Source organism: Orcinus orca, chromosome 2 (assembly GCF_937001465.1).
Source record: "Orcinus orca chromosome 2, mOrcOrc1.1, whole genome shotgun sequence".
NCBI lineage: Eukaryota > Metazoa > Chordata > Mammalia > Artiodactyla > Delphinidae > Orcinus > Orcinus orca.
This window is the reverse complement of record NC_064560.1, coordinates 130100422-130120956: the sequence shown is the minus strand read 5'-3', so window position 1 is coordinate 130120956 and position 20535 is coordinate 130100422. Positions and strand designations below refer to the sequence as shown.

Genomic DNA, 20535 nt, shown 5'->3' with positions numbered 1-20535 from the left:
AGTAGGGGAAGCTTTATCAAATGTGCAAAACTGTACAATGTTATAAAAGCTGCAATTACAAATTGAACTTACTTTTTATGGCAGTTTTTCTAAGTGCTTTTGTTGATCTGAAAATTTGTTCTAAAAACTTTGCTAATAGCCCACACAATTATTAACCACCTCCTATGGTGGTCTCCTCTCTGTAAGAAGGGTCAGTCTTTTCTTTCATTTTATGCCAGATTTGAGATAAATCTGTGAAGTGATATTAATAGTATGACTCAATGCATTTAAAAAAATTATCAAGCTTGGGTGAAAATTATTTTTCCATCATCAGGCTGAAACATATGTGACTTTCTTAAAAGGATGTAATTTGGTAGCTGGCCTAACATTACATTTTCAGAAGGTATGTGTTGTAGTGGAAAAAATATGGTATTTGACAAAATCTTCTCTCTGCATTTGTTAGTTACGTTTCCTTGGCTCAGCTGCTTTCACTTCTTTACCTGTAAGTTGAAGAAAATATTATCTGCCTTGGTAATTGTGAACATTAAATGTGAGATACCATATAATACATTGTATAATACATAACTATATTAATAAAATATTAAATATATGTATTATAAATTATATATATACTTTTATTCTCTTTTTAAATAATTTACATTTTGTTCTAACCTGAAATTTGTAATAAATATTATTACTAATGATTGATACTCTATACTTTACTCTTAATAGTTAAACTAAAGGACAGTTAATGAGCTAATGTTTTTGCTTTTTTTAAACCACAAAGACATTCACATAATTAGATTACCATGATTATAGATTGAGAATAAAGAATTACTGTAAATCGCTTTATTCATTAAAAAATTATACTCTTTATTTTAGTTTTAAAAATAAAACCTACATGCACTTTTAAACCTTAAGAAGGCATTAAAGGAACATTTTGCCTATTGATACTGGCCTCAGATTCAGAAATAAAGGGGAACAAAGCCAGAATAGATTTCACAGAGGTCAACCATCCCCTATGGTTGTCACCAAGAATCTGTCTATTGCTAGTTTATATAGTTTCAACAACCTTGCTTAGCTGGTTATCCAGCCATTGAGGACTAGAAGCAGCAAAGTAGAAGTAAAGAGAGGAGCCTGCTGGAATCAGATGTACCAACAAACAGTAGGGATAAGTGGCAGTAAGGAAAAGAATATGAAAACTAAAAGAACAAATACCAATCACAGAGCACCATTTCTATAAGGATAAATAGACATACATAGCCAAAGAAATCTTGAGTTTGCCACTTCATTACTGTCCGGAACTATATAGCTTTTCCCAAGTATTATGGAAATGTTAAATATATTTGAAAATGTGTAGCAAATTGGGAGATATTTCTTAAAAATGGTAGAAGCTAAATGTTATGTTGAAAAAAATAAACCCTATCAATTCAGAATATTAGCTATCCAGATCTAGTAATTTCTCAGTGCTATAAGTAGCTGCTATCTTACTCTAAAAATTATATATCATGTTTTGTTTTAAACTTCAGTTTTTGCCTATTGCAGAGTTAATTGGCATTTCCATTTTCTTAGTTCTTTTTGAGGCCAACAACATTGCCTATAGGTTGTCATAGAATTATTAATATTCGGCTAGATTTTTGGTATTTTTCATTTTCAATGTTTCACTGATATTCATTCAACCAAATTTCTTACTCTAGACTTGACACTAATATTTCCTAAAGAAATATCTTATCATAAGATACTGAGCTATATTCTCAGTAGGAGTATAAACTGATGCATTTTCTTACATCCAAACAAAATGTTTGCTAGTTTTCATTATAGTTGACCATTGGAAATAAGTGGATCAGCTTGTTAGTATATACCCATTATTCTAAACCAGACTCATTCTGGTTGAAATAGGTCTCAGGTATCTAAAAAGTTTTAGACTGTATTTTTTTTTTTTTTTTTTTTTTTGCGGTACGCGGGCCTCTCACTGTTGTGGCCTCTCCCGTTGCAGAGCACAGGCTCAGGACGCGCAGCCTCAGCGGCCATGGCTCACTGGCCCAGCCGCTCCTCGGCATGTGGGATCTTCCCGGACCGGGGCACGAACCCGTGTCCCCTGCATCGGCAGGCGGACTGTCAACCACTGCGCCACCAGAGAAGCCCTAGACTGTATTTTATACAGCAAAAAGCATTCCTTTTTTTCCCCTAATTTTATTCTTTTAGGTAGATTACATTTTTAGAGTTTACTTTTCTAGGAAGAAAAAAACTACTGAGCTATTCATTATTTTTCCTATTACCTTTCTCAAATCTTTTTTAAAATCAAGTATCCTTTTTATTGACATCATAATTTATAACTTATTATAGTTTTTTAAATCATTTCCCAAAATATATCTCATTTGTACATACATTGACTCATTTTGTAAACCCAAAGAGGCTTACTGGTTTTATAGACATTTTATAGGTAAAAAGGTCTTAAAGTCAATCATATGTTTTCAATTCACAGGTAAGAAAATTAGACTCAGGGAGTTACGCATTATTCAAAGAATACTTCTTGAGTGTATACAGTGTGCCAGGCACTATTCCAGACATTGAGATTACAGTAGTGAACATGACAGACAAGGTCTCTTTTATACTTTATTTTTGTCTTTCCTTATCCTGGTATTGTCCTCAAACTTTTTCTGTAGTGCTAATTTCATTTCATACTCTCTCTACGTCTTTTTTATTTGTTTTATGTATAGTATCTGTCTGCATGAACTAGAGTAAGAACTCCATGAAAGCAGGTTTGTCTGTTTGGTCATTGCTGTATCTAGTACAATACTTAACATTTAGTGGGGAATCAATAGATTTTTGTCAAATGAATGAATGAATTGAATTAAATGAGGGCCATATGGTATCCTGAAATCCAAATGAAGTGTTTTTAGAACAGACTGGTCAACTATGTCAAATGCTGCTGATGGGTCAGACAATGTAAAGACATGAAGATTGGATTTACCAAGGTATGGATGGCTGTGATAAGTGGTTTTAGTTGAGTGGTGGCACAAAAGCCATATTGGAGTAGAGTCAAGAAAAAAAGGAATGGGTAGTGAAGAAGTAGAAAGAAGAGATATATCTATATAAATTGTTCAAGGAATTTTGAGGGATAAGGAAATTGAGCTGTAACCAGAAGACGGGTATGAGGTCAGGGAGGGCTTTAAAGTGTTTTTCTTTTATTATAAAAATTTCAAACATACATAGAAGAAAGAACCTCTTTCATGTTTGTTAATAATATCAAGATTTTGGCATACGTATTTCATTTCATTTACTCATTTTTGTTGTTGCAAAAATATTTTGAAGCAAATCCCAGTCATTTTAGCTGTATATACTTCAATATGCATCTAAAAAAGAGAGAAAAGGCACTTTCTTACACAACCTGATGCCATAATCACACCTATTAAAATTAACAGTAATTCTTTGATACTATTTAATACCCAGTTTTTATGAGATTGCCACAATTATGTTTAAAATAAAAGTTGTTTGAATTTAGATCCAAATTCTGATTCACATTTGATCGTTGTATCTTTTAAGACTCTTTAAGTCTAGAGAACAGTCTTTCCTATATTGATGAAACTAGATTAATTGTCCTGTAGCCTGTCTTACATTCTTGATTTGTATCTTTTCTTCTTCATGGGTCATCTAATTTATTTCTCCGTTTTCAATATTATTTGTAAGCTGTTACATAGTGCTAAATGTTTGATTAGATTTAGGTTCAGCTATTTTGGGATACATACTTTATAGTTGGTGGCCTCTGCTTCATATTGCATCACGACAAGAGGCGTATGTTTGATTTTCACACTCTTAGTTATGCTAATGTTGATCAGTGAAGTCAGTTGGTGACTGCCAGATGTTTCCACTGAAATTTGCCCATTAACCTTTCATCTTATGATTTTATGACCTTTGCCTAAATCAGTTATTTCATTTGCTTTATCGAAGGATAATTTTCTATTTCTGTCATAAAGGAGGGATCTTTAAAAATTGAAGAAATTATAACATGTTTTTCTGCTGATGGACATGATCTAATAGAAAAGGAAAAATTATGATACCTGGAGAAACACTGGACTTGGTAGTTAAGAGGGGATGGGGTCCACTGCACAGGTGATAGAATGCCTTAGGTAGGAGGAGGAACAGTTTAAGCGACTTGTCCAAGGTTATAGTAGCACAGAGTGGATTTATTTTATTAAATGTATATCAGAATTTTACTTTGGAATCTTATAATTGTACCTAATTTTAGAAACATGCATATTCAGTTGATGATATTGCATGTGAAGTAGGAACTTAAAGCTATTTTGAATTTCACTGCCTATATTTGACCCTACTTGTTGGGTCAAATTTTTTCTAATTTCTCCCTTAAAATTAATGGTGTCTTATACACCTGTATCTTTACATTATAAAAAATATAAGCATATATATTATATAAAAATATATATAAAAATATATTTAATATATATAATATATATATTAAATATATATAAATATATAAATATATAATATATATATTTAAATATATATAATATATTTAAATATATAATATAATATAATATATATTTAATATATATTTAAATATAATATATTTAAATATATATAAATATATAATATATATATATATAAAATATATATATATAAAAATATAAGCACTGCCTATATTTGACCCTACTTTTTGGGTCAAATTTTTTCTAATTTCTCCCTTAAAATTAATGGTGTCTTATACACCTGTATCTTTACATTATAAAAAATATAAGCATATACTTTTATGTAATTTTTCAGCTTTTGGTGCTAGTCTGTTGCAAAGAGAAGTAAATGCTGCTGTTAAACAAAATGATAAATAACTCGCAGTTCAGTTTAGACACTAATGGGCCCTAAAAGCCTGTAAAATGACAAAAACCAGCAACTTTTATGATTTATAGGCTAATTTTTGTTACACAGTTTGGTCATATACCTGACAGTCTTCCCTCTTTGTGACTTTCTCCTAAAAATTATAGTTTTGTGTTACCTAAGTGAAAAGTCCTTTAGAGGTCAGTAGAAGAATATGACAGCATCTCTTCTGAGGATTGCAGCAGTTCCCATTGGTGGAATTACAATTTCCTTTTTTTTTTTTTTTGTAGTAGTTCTAATGGTAGTGGTATAGTTTAATCTTGAAAGAATATTTATTGCAACTTTGGACCTGTAAACTATCTCCAAATTGTCTCATACATGCTATGTGAAATTTAGTTTTAGACAATCATATTTCTTTATGGCTCAGTGATTTCCATTTACTACTTGTTAGTCATACAGTCTGAAGAGTATTGGGGTTATTGTGTTGTCTGACACAGTATGTATTCTGTTAAATTTGAATTTTAAAAGCAATATGGATTATATAGTCCCTTTAGTTACTTAGCACCATGTTTTGTTTTTTTACAAATCTCTGTTGAGGTTTGACTGATTGCCTTTTCTGTCTTGGCGTCCCCAAAAGAGCACTCTGTAGTTGCCTCCAAAAGCAGGAATGTAATCTGATCTGTGTTTTGTATTGTCTGCTGACTTCCATGAGAACACTTTGCATGAGCTACATTGATCAGTTCTCATCCTTTCTAGTCAGTTATTGGACAATTAATACAACCTTGTAAAGACTCCCTAGAGTATCCCTAATAAACTAGATCGTTTTACCCAGGAATAGATACATAAAGATATTCAAGGATGAGAAAAGCTGATTAGGAGAAACAGGAAATATTAAGCTTTCACACTCACAATATGTTTTTCAGATTGTCTCCATCCTTACCATTGAAAGATATTGCTCTCTATTGAAATGTTTTGTACAAATTAGGAAATGGTAGCTTTTCATAAATTTGCATCTTCATTGTTTAAAACAGGAAAGTTTAATTTAGGTGGATTCATATAATATTATTCATATAATATTATTTTATTTCTCCTCCTAATTCTTGTGATCTAATTTTCTAAAGGTAAGAATGATAAAATTTTACTATTCTTTTAAACATTTAAAACTGCTAGGAAAATGGTTTATGTGGCAGTTAATCCTTAAAGCAGTGTAAACTCCATGCAGTTTTTTTAATGTGTAGTTTCACACTTTTGTCCTTCAAAATGTACTTTAAAAATATTTTATAGAGTGGCTTAGAATTTTGAAACTGTGGTATGAAGAGGATACATGCTAAGTACTTGGAAGTTTTCATATTAGTTCAAAAACAAATATTTTATAAATTTAAAAATACCATTCTTTTGACTTTTTGATAACTGTTTAGTAAAAGAATAGTTACATCTGAGAAGTTTATATGCTTGTTGTGTTGGGCTGCTCAGCAGAAGATTACAGTTTAATATCAGGATGCTGCAGTGAGGCTCAAAATAGTCTGAAAAGCTAATCATTTGTTTTTATTGCCTTCAGGTATATCTGTAAATTATGAAATGGGTTAAAGGACCTGTGTATCAGACCCAACCAATTTCATTTTAGTCTTGTCTCACATCATGTGTCTACATTTTGTTCACCAGATATGAAGCAAATAATATTAATAGTATCTTTATCAATTATTCATCAATTTCAAATTAAAAATAGTTTAAAATGTTTTTAATTATGATATTATATCTTTTTAAAATTACATAATCAGTAAAAGCAGGGTTGATTCATTTTCCGATAAATATTTGTCATGGACCTGTCATGTGCCAGGGACTGCTCTAGGCTTTGGGGAGACTATAGCACAAAACAAAACAGACTAATTAACTGTCCTCCTAGAGCTTGCATTCTAGTAGAAAAGTAAAAAAATAAACAAATACAAAATGTCAAATAGCATTGTTGCTGTGATTAAAAGAACAGGGTAAGTGAATAAAGGGTGGTAAAAATTCAGAAATTTACCTACTATGTAAACTTTCCAAGACTCCTTCTCCCCACTGATTTAAATGATGTTTTTACTGTAGACCAACCTTATGTGCTGCCCATGTAGACACCTCCATTATTTTTCATATCATAGTATCTTGTAATTCTCTGGCTTGATGTCTGTTTTTTGCCCATAAGAGTATGTGCTTTGAAAGTTGGGTGCATAGATCTTCACATCTGTGTTACCAGTTTCTAACCCAAAGTTCTTTTATACGTGCTCAGTAAGTATTGGTTATATCAGTGAATGAATGATATACTCAGAACTTCTCAGGATTTCTGGCTCTGCTGACCCTTTTGGGGATTTAGAGTTCTACATTTTACATTATTTTATTGGCATTAGTATATCATCCTTTTTTTTTTAATTAGGTACACATCTTTATTGGAGTATAATTGCTTCACAGTGCTGTTAGTTTCTGTTGTACAGAACAGAATCAGCCATTCACAAAGTGAATCAGCCATATACATACATATATCCCCTCCCTCTTAAGCCTCCCTCCCACCCTCCCTATCCCACCCCACTAGGTCTTCGCAAGCGCCGAGCTGACCTCTCTATGCTATGCAGCTGCTTCCCACTAGCTATCTGTTTTACATTTGATAGTGTGTATATGTCCATGCCACTCTCTCACTTTGTCCCAGCTTCCCCTTCCCCCACCACTCGTGTCCTCAAGTCCATTCTCTATGTCTCCGTCTTTAGTCCTGCCCTGCCATTAGGTTAATCAGTACCATTTTTTTAGATTCCATATATATGCGTTAGCATACGGTATTTGTTTTCCTCTTTCAGACTTACTTCACTCTGTATGACAGACTCTAGGTCCATCCACCTCACTACAAATAACTCAATTTTGTTCCTTTTAATGACTGAGTAATATTCCATTGTGTATATATATGCCACATCTTCTTTATCCATTCATCTGTTGATGGACGTTTAGGTTGTTTCCGTTTCCATGTCCTGGCTATTGTAAATAGTGCCGCACTGAACATTGTGGTACATGACTCTTTTTGAATTATGGTTTTCTCAGGGTGTATGCACAGTAGTGGGGTTGCTGGGTCATATGGTAGTTCTATTTTTAGTTTTTTAAGGAACCTCTATACAGCATTTTTGAAGAACATACAAAGTAAGAAGGGAAGTTTTCTGAAAATTAATCTTTTATCCACAGGTACTACTGAACGAGTGTGCTTGATCCAGGGAACAGTTGAAGCACTGAATGCAGTTCATGGATTCATTGCAGAAAAAATTCGAGAAATGCCCCAAAATGTGGCCAAGACAGAACCAGTCAGCATTCTACAACCCCAGACCACCGTTAACCCAGATCGCATCAAACAAGTGAGTGTTTAGTTGGGAAATCAAAGACTAACATCCACAGTGTAGTATGAATTCCTTATAAAAGAAGCCTTAAAGTTTTAGCATATAAAGTTTTTTTCTAAGTAATACTTAAAACATAACAGAGTTGTCTTTTATTTATTTAAAGACTGTCAGAGTCTCTTCTTTAGATTGATCAGATAATTGAATTACTCATTTATTAGTGTTACACTGAGGAGCAATTATGTGACTCATTTCTTTTATGGTGCCCTTTAAAAAATTATAGACACAAATTTGATTAATTTATAGAAATTTAATCTATTTAAAATAATATCACTTTTTAAATAAAGTATAAACATTGAAACTATATTCTCAAAATTCCTAATACCATATTCTTAATAATATTTTTAGCCTTTAGTATAGTTATTATGCATATAAACTCCTGTTTTGTTAATTTGTCATGTTCAACATTTTTTATCAACAAATATGTATAAGTAAACTTTTGTACCTAGCAAACAGTTCTTTGTTACAAATCAGCTATTATGTTCTGTATAACTTGTGTAGTATTTATATATATGTCATAAAGGGCCAATGTTTATTTTTAATGTGTGGGATTTTCTGTAACAAAAATTTTACTTGATAAAAGACAATGTGAGTTCTTAAGATTGAATAATGGCTGACATGATGTAGGAAAAAAATGACATTCTTTAATGTTTAAATAAGGTGAATTCTTCCCCTCAACCTCGTTTAAATCCTCAAAATTATTTGATACTTTATGTTTATAATGTTTCTGCATTTGCCCTTTTATAATTAGCTGCTTAATTTGTGATCATATTGATAGACTTCAAAAGAAATGTATTATTCATTAGTTCACAGAATATGTTCATTGTAATAAATTTGAAATGTAGCTCAAAATCGTATTAATTTCATGTTTCTGAATTGAAAAAAATATTTTATACTAGGCAGTGTTATGAATCTATTATAATTTTACCAATATATTGATAAATGTAAGGCTGTCTAATTAAATACAAACATAGCAATTAATAATTAGGTAATATATTTTCAAATTATGGGCCAAGACTCAATTTTCTTTTAATTACCATTTTAAAAAGTCCTTCCATGTTTAAATCATGAGTAGGTAGTTGTTATTCCATATAAAATCGTTCATTTTATACTCTTTGTCAGTGTCAAAATAGTTTAATTTGTAACCCTTTATAACTTTTCAAGGAAGTATCTTTTAGTTTATACATGGCAGAATGTAAATATTTTAAACTTCTAAACACAGGTAGATATTTTTATTCTTCACAGCCATTTATAGTTTTGAAATGTTTATTTTATCTGTGCTAGGTGAATACAAAGGATAATTTAAAAACTGATGCCTTGAAAGTGGTACCATGATTTTATCCAAATTCTAAAAATATGAGTTTAAAGACCTCTAGGTTACAATCACTTGGGTCTAAGAATTTACAGAATTGGCACTGAAGTGCCATTGAAGGTTTATTGATTTTCTGCTTTAATCCAGCCTATTACTTCTCCCCTTTATTTTGTAATTTCTGTAAGTTCAAACATTTAGGGAAGGCAGTGAATATCTTGATTTTTTTAAAAAAGTAAAACATAAAATATACTTTGAGTACTATATCACTGGCAATATATTCAGGACAATGATATGAATGAATTTTTATTATTTTTGTAATACTAAATAGCTAGTACCATCAAATAATAGTCTATGAGTCATTGTTGAAACTTTAATTTTCTCTATGGTGATATGAGATTTATAGGTTGTCGTATATCCAGTCTCAGTAAAGATTTATGAAAGCCAGAATTTTAAAATGTTGGGTTCATTTCTATTTTTATTTGCCTTGTTCAGATAATATTATTTAAATTCAAGATAAGTGGTAAAAAATAATGGTGATTGATTTACTTTTGTGTATTTGCATTCATTTGTAAGCTTTGTAGACATTCGTGGCATTGAAATTATTATTGATTATTTAATATTTTCATGTAATAAATGTGAAATAGAGTATCATTTTAAAAGATTTATTAAGAAGTACACTACATCTAGTAGGGTAATATATCTAATACTTAAACAGTTTCTTATAAATGTAAAATTTGAAAAATTTACTCAAAAAATCTGGAAGAGAGATTTATCATACTGTAGATCAACAGAGTTATTTATACTCTAAATTTCGGATTCTCTAACTTTCTAGGTATCCTGTTTTACAATGTAATACTTTTTGTTGGATCATTGTCTAAATAGTAAGTGAAGTATATAAATTTAAATTACCATGCTTTTATCTCTGAAGAAATTATGCTGGTAATCCAGTATAAAATAATTATTTCTAAAATAAATTATTTTACACTAGAATAGATAAAAATGTATTTCATATAATGTTTATATATTTTTTTATATTTGAGTACATAGAATAATAATAAGATTTCTTTTAAAATGGTAGTCTTTCCCTTAACTAATGGCATAACATTTACATTCCCTTTGGACTTCAATTCTGAAGTTAATTTTTAAAATAACTTCTTTAAAATATTTTTAAACATTTTCTTCTAGTTAAGATTGTGCAAAGAATAAAATTTGAGTTTTAAAAATTTCTGGAACTGGAAAATGTAATTTCTGCATAGAAATGAATTAATGTTGGATCTGAAATTATATTTTCTTAATTTTTGTTACTACATATCTATTGTTTTTTATGGTTGATAATTTAAGATTTTGCTTACTACAAAAAGTGTAATTAATATGTAACTTGGACTTAAAATAGGAAGTCAGAGTTAGTTCTAAATGAATAAAACTTGCTTTAAAAGTTAGAATTTTACACCATATATTATTATGACTTTTATAAAATATTATTTTCTGAATTATGTGATCTAGATACAGTTGGTTTCTGAATAAATTACATGAACCAGAATATTCTCCCCAAATGAAACCTTATTGACTTAATGAAATCTCAACCAAATATAAGTTCTTAGGAAAGCAGTACATACTGGTCTCACAAGTCTTTCATATGGAAGCATGATGATATCTAGCATGACAGCCTTACATCCAATTTAGATATTAGATGTGAACTATTCACTTCTTTATTCTCAAATGTGTTTTTTTGTTTGTTTGTTTTATTTAAATCAAATATATATTTGCTAATAGAGAGGGACTCCAATATTTTATATATTCAAAATGACAATAATAATAATATTTATTGAATAATCAAAGTATGTAGCCTCTGTTCTATAGCCTTAATATCAGAAGATTATGATAAGGTACATAACACCATTGTGCTCATTTCACAAGTCAGTATACTAAGAAACAGATATGCAGCAAGAGCCAGTAAGCCAAAGTTAAACATATTAATTGCAACATAGAACATTATATTTCTTATTTTCAGGAAATGAAAATAGTAGAGACCTTCAGTGATCTTCAAATAATTTAGACTTTGTTTACCTAGAAGCTCTGAACTCATTCCTGGGGCACGTCTTAGCCCAGATTTTTTGGTGTACATATTTTCATTTCCACCTTTTATGTTTTGAATTTTGTACTTCTTACTTTTTTTTCCTCACGGGATTATTGAAACATTTCCTGTTGCTGTAAGTCCCTCAAATCCCCCTCTAAGTATGGTTGTTTATACCTAATGAGTCAATAAATGAACCCCAAAACATGGTAGAAACAACAAATCAATAAGATAGTTGGCATTTGTTAACTTCCTTTGTCTATTACAGTTTTTCAGCATTTTTTTCTCTTTGGCTCAAATGCATTTTTAAGAAAATCTACATTAAAAAGAAGTGGTTATAGGCATTTAAATAATTATTTTGTATGTAAAAATTAAATTAAGATACCAAAAATCTCAGCTCAAAGAATTCTACTTTCATCATGAAAAATTGGCAAAATTAGCACATAATTTGTTCATTATTCAATCATAAATTTATTAAATGCCTTCTTAGTGAATTGTAAAATAATATTAAAATGTAGCCCTTGTTCTGTCAAGCTAGTTTATGAGAGATCCTAAATACTTAAAATAACTAATAAAAATATAAAACTGTATTTATATACCAAAACTACAATATAAACAATGTAGTATAAAAGTTTGGAGGAGTGTGAAAGAAATGTAGGCTAGAGTGACATTTGGTCTTGTAAAATAGGTGAAGACTTGAACTGGACCTTGAAGATTGTACAGGAATTGCCTGATTAGAGGAGAAAAAAGCTTATTTTAGGCAGATGAAGCAATATGGATTTGAGGAGAAAGACATCATAATTGTTAAATAGTAAAGAGATTATCTTGACAGAAGTGGAATATCTGTGTTGTAGTTTAGAGGAAATTAATGTTAGATAAGCCATGTGGGACCAGATAATGGAGAGTCTTGGATGTCTGGCCAAAGGGTATCCTGTAGACTACTGATTCTTCCTAATATTTTCCAAAAGAGCCCTTTTAATTTCTCTGGAAGGTTATGGAAAAAAAAAAGAGGCACCTCTACCCTTTGTTCTCTTCTGTGCTAAAACTCCACACAGATTCTTAGAGTGCTTGTAGGAACACCTATTGTTAGGAGAGGAAGAGAATTATGACACTTACTGAGTAATCTACTATGCAGATCTTTAGATTTGAAGGTTTATAAAATAATATTTTTTAAAACTTCTTTTATGTAATACTAGCAAATCCAGGGGATGTTAATCTTTGCCAGGAAAAACATTTTTATGGTCAAGAATGAAGGATCAGTAATACTGGTAACAGTGATGTATATGGTGCTTATTCTGTTTCTGTGCTAGCCGTTGTACTATGCACTTTACATTTATTATCACCTTTCATTCATCCTTCCGAAATTCTTCTGAGGCAGGTATAGAGTCCATGTTATACAAATAGAAACTGATGCTTAAAGGAATTTGAGTAACTTACCCAAGGAAATGTAACTGGTAATTGATCTTAACACTGAGCTGTATGGCTTCTAAGTTTGAGTAATGCTGATTAAACAAAACCCAATAGATTTCTCTCTTCTGGAATTTCTCAGAGTCTTGAATAAGCATCTCCAAGAAGAGGACCTCACTTGTAATAGAAAGTCTTGTATCAGGGTGAAGTTAGGAGACCAGGGAATATTTTAAGAATAAGATGGTGAACACAATCTCCTCTGGTGGTGAAAGTTGAGACAAAGCTTGAAGTTAAAAGATATTTCAAAGTGAAATCTGTGAGGCTTTGAGACTGGTTTGAGTCCAGTTCTAAAATAATGAGGAAAATTTAAAAATGACTATATGTGGTTTTGAGCCTAGCAAAATGTTGAATTCTAGGAAGCAACTAGTGAATTTTAGTCAGGCATCTATGTGAGATAATATTTTTGTATGTTTGTTTCAGGCAAGTTGAATAAGTTGTACATAGTATGTTTTTTCCTTGAAGTAGTCTTTGATAGAAGCATAGGTGAGAATTTAAAACTGAAAATATAGATCCTTAATTGCAGTATAGGTGATAATTTCACTTACACCTTCATTGTAGGAGAGAAAAAAAGAGATAAAGAAGCAGTTACTTTTTTTTTTTTAACTAAGTCAGAAGCATTATAGTATAGCGGTTAGGTATAGGATCTGGAATAGGATTGCCAGGTTTCAAATCCTGCCTCTTTAATTTACCAGTTGTGTACATTTGGACAAGCTGTTTTACTTCTGTATACCTCAACTTCTTTACCTATAACATGGGAAAAGTAATAGTAATCTGTTCTGTAAGGATATTGTGAGTATTAACTGAGTGGATCTATACCTGGTTCGTAGTAAGTGCTCCTTATTAACCATAAAGATAAAAGGGAGAAAATGAGGAAAGTACAATATAAGGAAAGATGCTAAAAAGGATCAAATACCCAAAGAAAAATTAGAGAATAACTATTTTTTTAATAGGAAATCATTAGAGATTCTAAAAGTTAGTTTTAAGTCTATGTTGAGAGAACAGTTGTTATTTGTTAATAATATTTCCTAAAGGTAAAGAGGCTGGTTAGGTAAAAAAAAAAAAAAAGTGTGAAGTGTGGGAACTGCTGACTTGAAATTGTGGATATAAAAGGAGTAAAATACAAGTTAGATCAGAGAGACTCACATAACCCCTGCTACTAAAGAACGAATGGCTAATGTTAAAGAATAAAAAGGAGCTTGAAAAGGTAGAGAAATTGGAGATGCCAAATACAGATGAGATCATTAAGGGAACAAAATGACTCAGGAGTGGTGGAAAGATAATAGTTTAGGTTGTTAAGGTCCTAGCCCCTGAAGAGTAGGAAGTTTGAACGGGAGATCACAATTTTGTCTACATTGACAAGAATGAGAAGATAGGGGAAAAAGTGGTTTGGAAAACTGAACAGGTTGTAATGAGGCCAATTGTAGTAGATAAGGAAGCTCATTCTGGAAAATCATGATTTCTTTCAAGTAATAAAAACTATCAATTGAAAAGAAGATAAAATACATGGGATTGAATGGTGGAAGAGAAGGATAAAGGTGTAGAATAGTAATTAGGAGGAATATAAGCTATGGAATAGGAATCAATTGTAAAAGACCTTTTGAAATTAGACAACATGAGTTTATATTAGGGCTAAGTGGTTCCAGATAGTTCAGACATTGGGAGAATGCTGGATACTTGTCAGGATGAAAAACCACAGATAACAATTACATATTTAAATAGCTGATCTATTATTTTTTATAGAGTAGTATGCAGATTTATTTAACAGAACTGAAAACAAAGGATTGGGAAGGCGATTACTCAAGTAATGTTACTCAGTTAGCTAGTAGTACCTTCCAAATTAAAATTGAAGTTTGCTGTTTGTTGCTGTTTTCACTATACATATAATAGACCTTGACAGTCTATTATTGTAGATTTGCTTGAGGTAAGCTTATTTATTATGGAGTTTATTTATAGTAATATTCTCTGGTCCAGTAAAACTGTCACTTGTTAACAAGAATGCATTTCATAATTTGTAATCACTTTTTAGTTCTTATTCCCAAGAGCCTAGTGAAATCTACATTTAATTAAATGACTATTATTAAATCTTGAATTTTAAAAAACTTTTATATTCCAAAGGATCCACTATTTTAAAATTATAAACCACTTCAGATTTTTCTGCAATAAGTAATTCAGCCTTCAACGTTTAAAGCAGAATTCTTAAATAGACATTTGTGTCATATAAATAAAAATATCATACTTTTCCATTTGAAAGATAAAATTGTGCTAAAAAATGCCTGTGCCCTTCATAATCACTAATATATAAATATAAAAAAAGTTTTTAGCAGTATATATCCTTTATAAATGTTATTTATAACATATTTTAATATATTGTTGGTATATGGATATTCAGTTAGTTACATCTTCCAGATATATATCAGAAGTTTTACTAAATGATTTTTTTTAACTTGAAACCAGTTTAACTTTTAGTCTGCATAGTAAATAGGAATAAAAATGTTTATAAAATATTAGGGAAACAAACATATTGTACATTGAAGTATTTCTTACTAATTTTTCTGTTCTATTTGTGTGGTTGAGAACAACTATCAAAGCTGTTTTTTAATCTAATTAATAGAACCTTTTAAACTAAAGGCAGTACGTTAATATATTTACACATATCTATTTATGAGAACAATTTTTACCACCAGCATTTAAAAAATCAACTGAAATGCAAACTTGCTGGATTCTCTTTATTGCTATAGGTTAAATTTGTAAAGGGAGGAGACTTTTTCTGTTTAAGGGTATCTATATGACTAATGGATAAATATCAATAGAAAACTCGTCACCTGTTTACTTCATTACGTTTATTATTTTAGGAATATAAACAAGAAAATATATTTAGTTGCAATTGACTGTGTCAAAAGACTCTGACAATCTTATCCCTTAAAGCCCAAACTTATTTAATTTTCACGTTTTATTTAAAACATTAAACTCTTAACTTATCAGAATATGATATTTAATAACCAAACCCTTAATGATTTTAAACATATTAATATTTTTCCAGAAGTTTAAAATTATTGTTTTTATTTCTGTGAGAAAGAAACAGCATCAGAATTATTAAGGACAATGTTGATGAATATGAATTCTATCAATTATTAATACATGCCCAATACCTCACATATACGCCAAGTAAAAAGAAAAATACTGAATAAATTGACAGAAGATAATATTAATCTTAGTGACCACAAATTCTGAGTCACTTGATATTACTACTTTTTCCACATATTTCTTTGCAATATTTCAAGAGAATTCATATCTAGGGCAAGATGGATGTCATAATGAACACCTGTGATACTTCAAGTTGATTTTATCCTGATGCAAATAGAAGAGCCCAACACACATACCTCATGCTTCTGTAGGTTAATGAAATTGGCTTCTAACCTATATTGGGATAGATGGCCTCTAGGTTTATCTCACATCTATTTAGTCAGCAGTCTCATAATCACTCTGAGATTAGTAAAGAACATATTCTTAAATATATGTTAACTACCCCCAGGAAATCTGTACAGTAACAACTGTAACCAGAGGTGGGAAAATAAAACCTTTACTCTTCAGTTCATAGTACAAGAGTAGCCCAAAGTCAATAGCGTATGTCTCTGCATAGTATTGCATGGAAAATAAAATATTAGGGCAATTATTAATGACTGGAAATGAAAGTCTCTCTGGAGAAATGACTTTGTAAAATGAATTTATTACAAATAGCAAAAACAGAAAACAAAGGATTCGAAGGGTTTTTTTCTTCTTTTGTGAGGTTTTACTTCTGAATGTAGCTCCTCTCCCCTTTTAAAGTATGATTTAACAAAAATCTTGGTATGACTCAACATTAAGTCTAGTTTTCCTCAAAGTATCTTAGGTTTTAACTTAAGAATCAAGAATCCCTAGAGGAGTGTACTGTTTAAAACGTGATCTGATATTAGAATCAGTCTTACTTTGTTACTTGAGAACAGTGAGTTAAGCAGGAGCCTGTGAATTTTTTATCCTTTCTTTTACTCTTAAATGCTTTATTCTATCCTAATTAGGACTTTTGAAATATTAAATGCATAAATATGACTGTATTAAGTAATTTCATCTGCTTTTCCTGACACTGCTGAACCTTTAAAGTTATGCTTTTGCTCATATCTGAGTAATTTTGATGAATATATATTAATATAAAACATAATGTCCATATAGAATTTTGTCTGTACTATAAAACTACCCCATTTCATGTATTAAGAAATATTATCTATTGAGGGTGCTACTTAAGCCATGCTATTTGCTGAGTGAAAATATACCTTTTTAAAAAGATAACATCTTAACATGTTACACACACATTAAGGTTACTCTATTAGACATGAGAAGTTTTTAAAATATCTTAAGTATATTATGGTCTCATATGGCATATTTTATATATAGTTTGTGTATGTGTTTAGAAATGAAATGAACAATAATTTGATTCCTAATATTTTTGTACCTATTTTCAACACAGGCTGATGACGCTATAATATATTATACCCCTTATCTATATAAATTTTTAGTGTTTAACACAAATGATAAAAAATATTATGGCAATTTGTTAAAATGCTATTAGTTACTTGTTTATTAATATGAGGTTAATGTTTACATTTTCAGACGGGCTCTAAATTTATTAAAAATTAATGTTTTAGAAGATAATGTGATATTAAGAACTCAGAACAGCAAATTTAATTGCTTTTAAGTATGGAACCCTAAATTCATGTGGAATCAACTTGTTGGTGATGTTCAACATATTAAGTAGGTGGATACTTTTATGCGAAAGTAAACTTCATTTCACCACTTCTTTCAACCCCCGACTGTATTCATTGATAGGAAAATGACTTTCAGTTTTACTCATTAAATTTCTTGAATTTTTGTTTGAGATCTCTTTTCCCCCAAGAAAACAAGAGGGAAAGAAAAGAGACTACTATTCATGAATATGGTCAGGATACCTTTAATACTCATGTGAATTTTTATCAGTCACCATCATGATTTCAAGTCATGAATTTATTTTTACATGCTTATGCATGCATATTTACATGCATTAGTTACTTAATTGATCTTAAATTCCATTAAATTTGAATGAATAGGAGAAAAATTTGTTCATAGGATTTTGTTCTCGTTATATTACATTTTATTTTATTTTGTTTTATTTAAATAATCAGTTTAAGGCTTATAAAGGTTGATTTGCTCCTGAACTGCTTTATTCCCAGACATTGCCATCTTCCCCAACTACCACCAAGTCCTCTCCATCTGATCCCATGACCACCTCCAGAGCTAATCAGGTACAGTATCATCCTGTCATCTACACCATACTTTTCACGGGTGATTGCCTGCACACTGGAGAAAAAGATACTGGTGGGTTAAGGATGTATTCGTTCATTCACATATGTGCACCATGAACAGATTCCAAATAACTTGAGAAAGAAATATCAATTATTCCTGAAAATTTATATGCATTTTTAGCTTTAGATAACAAAAATATATGCAGATGGTAGACTACTAGAATTTTGGATTTCCCCCTAAAATTATGACTTTATGAGCTTTGAGGGTTATTTATTGAGTTGGTGTTTATAATCTCCCTTATTATTTCTCCCTAGGATTCTTGGTGTATAAGTTAAGAATATCATATATGTAAAAACTAAATGTATAAATATGACTTACTGAGCAAAGGTATATCTTTAAATGTGAATGCATTTTTCTTTGTTTTTTATTTCAGATATGCCTTACTGTGTAACAATTTTAAACTTTTGATGAAAAGCATTCCTAGCAATCTAAAAGTAACTGGAAATTGGTATTTGTGATAATTTTAATGCTGTTTAACAACTCAGGAAATGGTACTTTCTTAGAATTTAATAATAGCATTTTCTTTGCTGGAGTGGCAAACTTTGCAATTAGAAATATATCTTAGTTTGACTTGATTGTTTTGGTACTGAATATTTGTAGGACATTCTTCAAAAATGTAGTTATTTTTGGCACATTTAAGGAAATCACTAAAATATTCTATGTAATTCAGAGACTTACTGTACTTTAACATGACAAATGTTGAAAAATATATTTATTAAAATGATTAAACACATTTTCATTTTGTCTGAGTTGAGCTTCATTTAGGTGAGAAATGTTATTTTCCTTAATATTTCCACTTTTTTACTAATATAAGGCCTTATGGGATTATTTAAATATTAAACAAGAGCTTATGTTTTTAATATATTTTTCATACAGTTGACTAATAAATTATTAACTTTGAACTATATTTGCTAAATATATTATAAATGTGGCTTTTGAATATGATCTAATATAAGGCTATCAGAATTATTTTGCTCATTTATGGATTCTAATACCTTTGCAACCTCAGGAAAAAATTTTAAATAACTGAAAGCAAAACTAACATTTAGAATGTTATTCTATAGTAGGAGCTTGATTTTTATTTTATGCAGTAGTATTCCCTTCAAAGAAAAATACTTTATAATGCTCACATTTTAGCCCCAATAAATTGGTTAAAAAAGTACACATCTCTAGTGATGAAACCCAGCACTTCTCTTTGAAGGTAATGGTACTACATAAAGTGAGAACCAAGCTTGTATTATTGATGCATGAAGTTGAAAAGTGTATATACATTTTCACTCATACCTTATCTCCTATATGAGCTTTAATTACATGATATAGAAAACTATTGTGAAAACAACTGACTTTATGTTTTTAATGTTTCTCTTGTACTTCATTCTCTTCCAAATAAAAACAAGACAAATGAGTACAACAGTAATAAAAACAAATGATTTTTCTCAACGTAAAAAGTAAAACATTCTGGATCTAGAGAGAAAAACCATCTCAATAATTTTGTCTTTGAAGTTAGATTTGTATTTATTTTATGTGAACATGAATTTTTATAAAATGATTTCTTAAAAAGGTTACTTGTTGAAGTTTACTAACAATATAATACTTTTACCCTCTAGATATGTTACTACATCCACCTTCGGATATTTTTCTAATTATATTTTTCTAATTATATTTTTCTCATTTGAAATAATAAGTCATTTGTGGTTTTATACTCTGTTCACTGTTCTAGCTATGTTTGTTAAATGTGTTTTATTTATACTTTGATTTCTTCTGTTCTTCTACAAAGAAGTATAATATCTCCTGGATAACATGAGGCAAGGTATAAAAGAACAAAACAAAATCCTTAAATTTATTGAAGGAATTGTAGTTATCTTTCATCTTTATGTTATTAGTAGTGTGTAATTATTTCATTCCCTATGGGTATTTCCCAGTAGATTCTATTAATGTTGTAGGACAGAAGATAATTTGGTTTTTGCTGTTTATTCAGTCTTTAGATAGCTCACAGTTGTTTCTTGTGGATAGTCCTAATTAATTCAGCTTCACTAAATTGACTTAGATCTGTAAGAGTAACCAAGATAGAAAAATGGGTTTTAATGTGATCA

General features: G+C 30.2%; 1 protein-coding gene across 6 annotated transcripts in view; it reads left to right on the top strand.

The window, feature by feature from the left end:
* NOVA1 (NOVA alternative splicing regulator 1) overlaps positions 1-20535 on the top strand; it is a 138784-nt gene that overhangs the window by 96152 nt on the left and 22097 nt on the right. For 3 of the 6 annotated variants that reach the window (XM_004283104.4, XM_049705832.1, XM_049705834.1), the window contains 2 exons: positions 8011-8177; positions 18310-18381. In XM_004283104.4, the coding sequence (XP_004283152.1) occupies positions 8011-8177; positions 18310-18381 (239 nt within the window). Of the gene's footprint in view, positions 1-8010; positions 8178-18309; positions 18382-18815; positions 19195-20535 lie in introns of those variants that run through there. The other 3 variants (XM_004283105.3, XM_049705833.1, XM_033411582.2) reach the window with 2 other exon arrangements.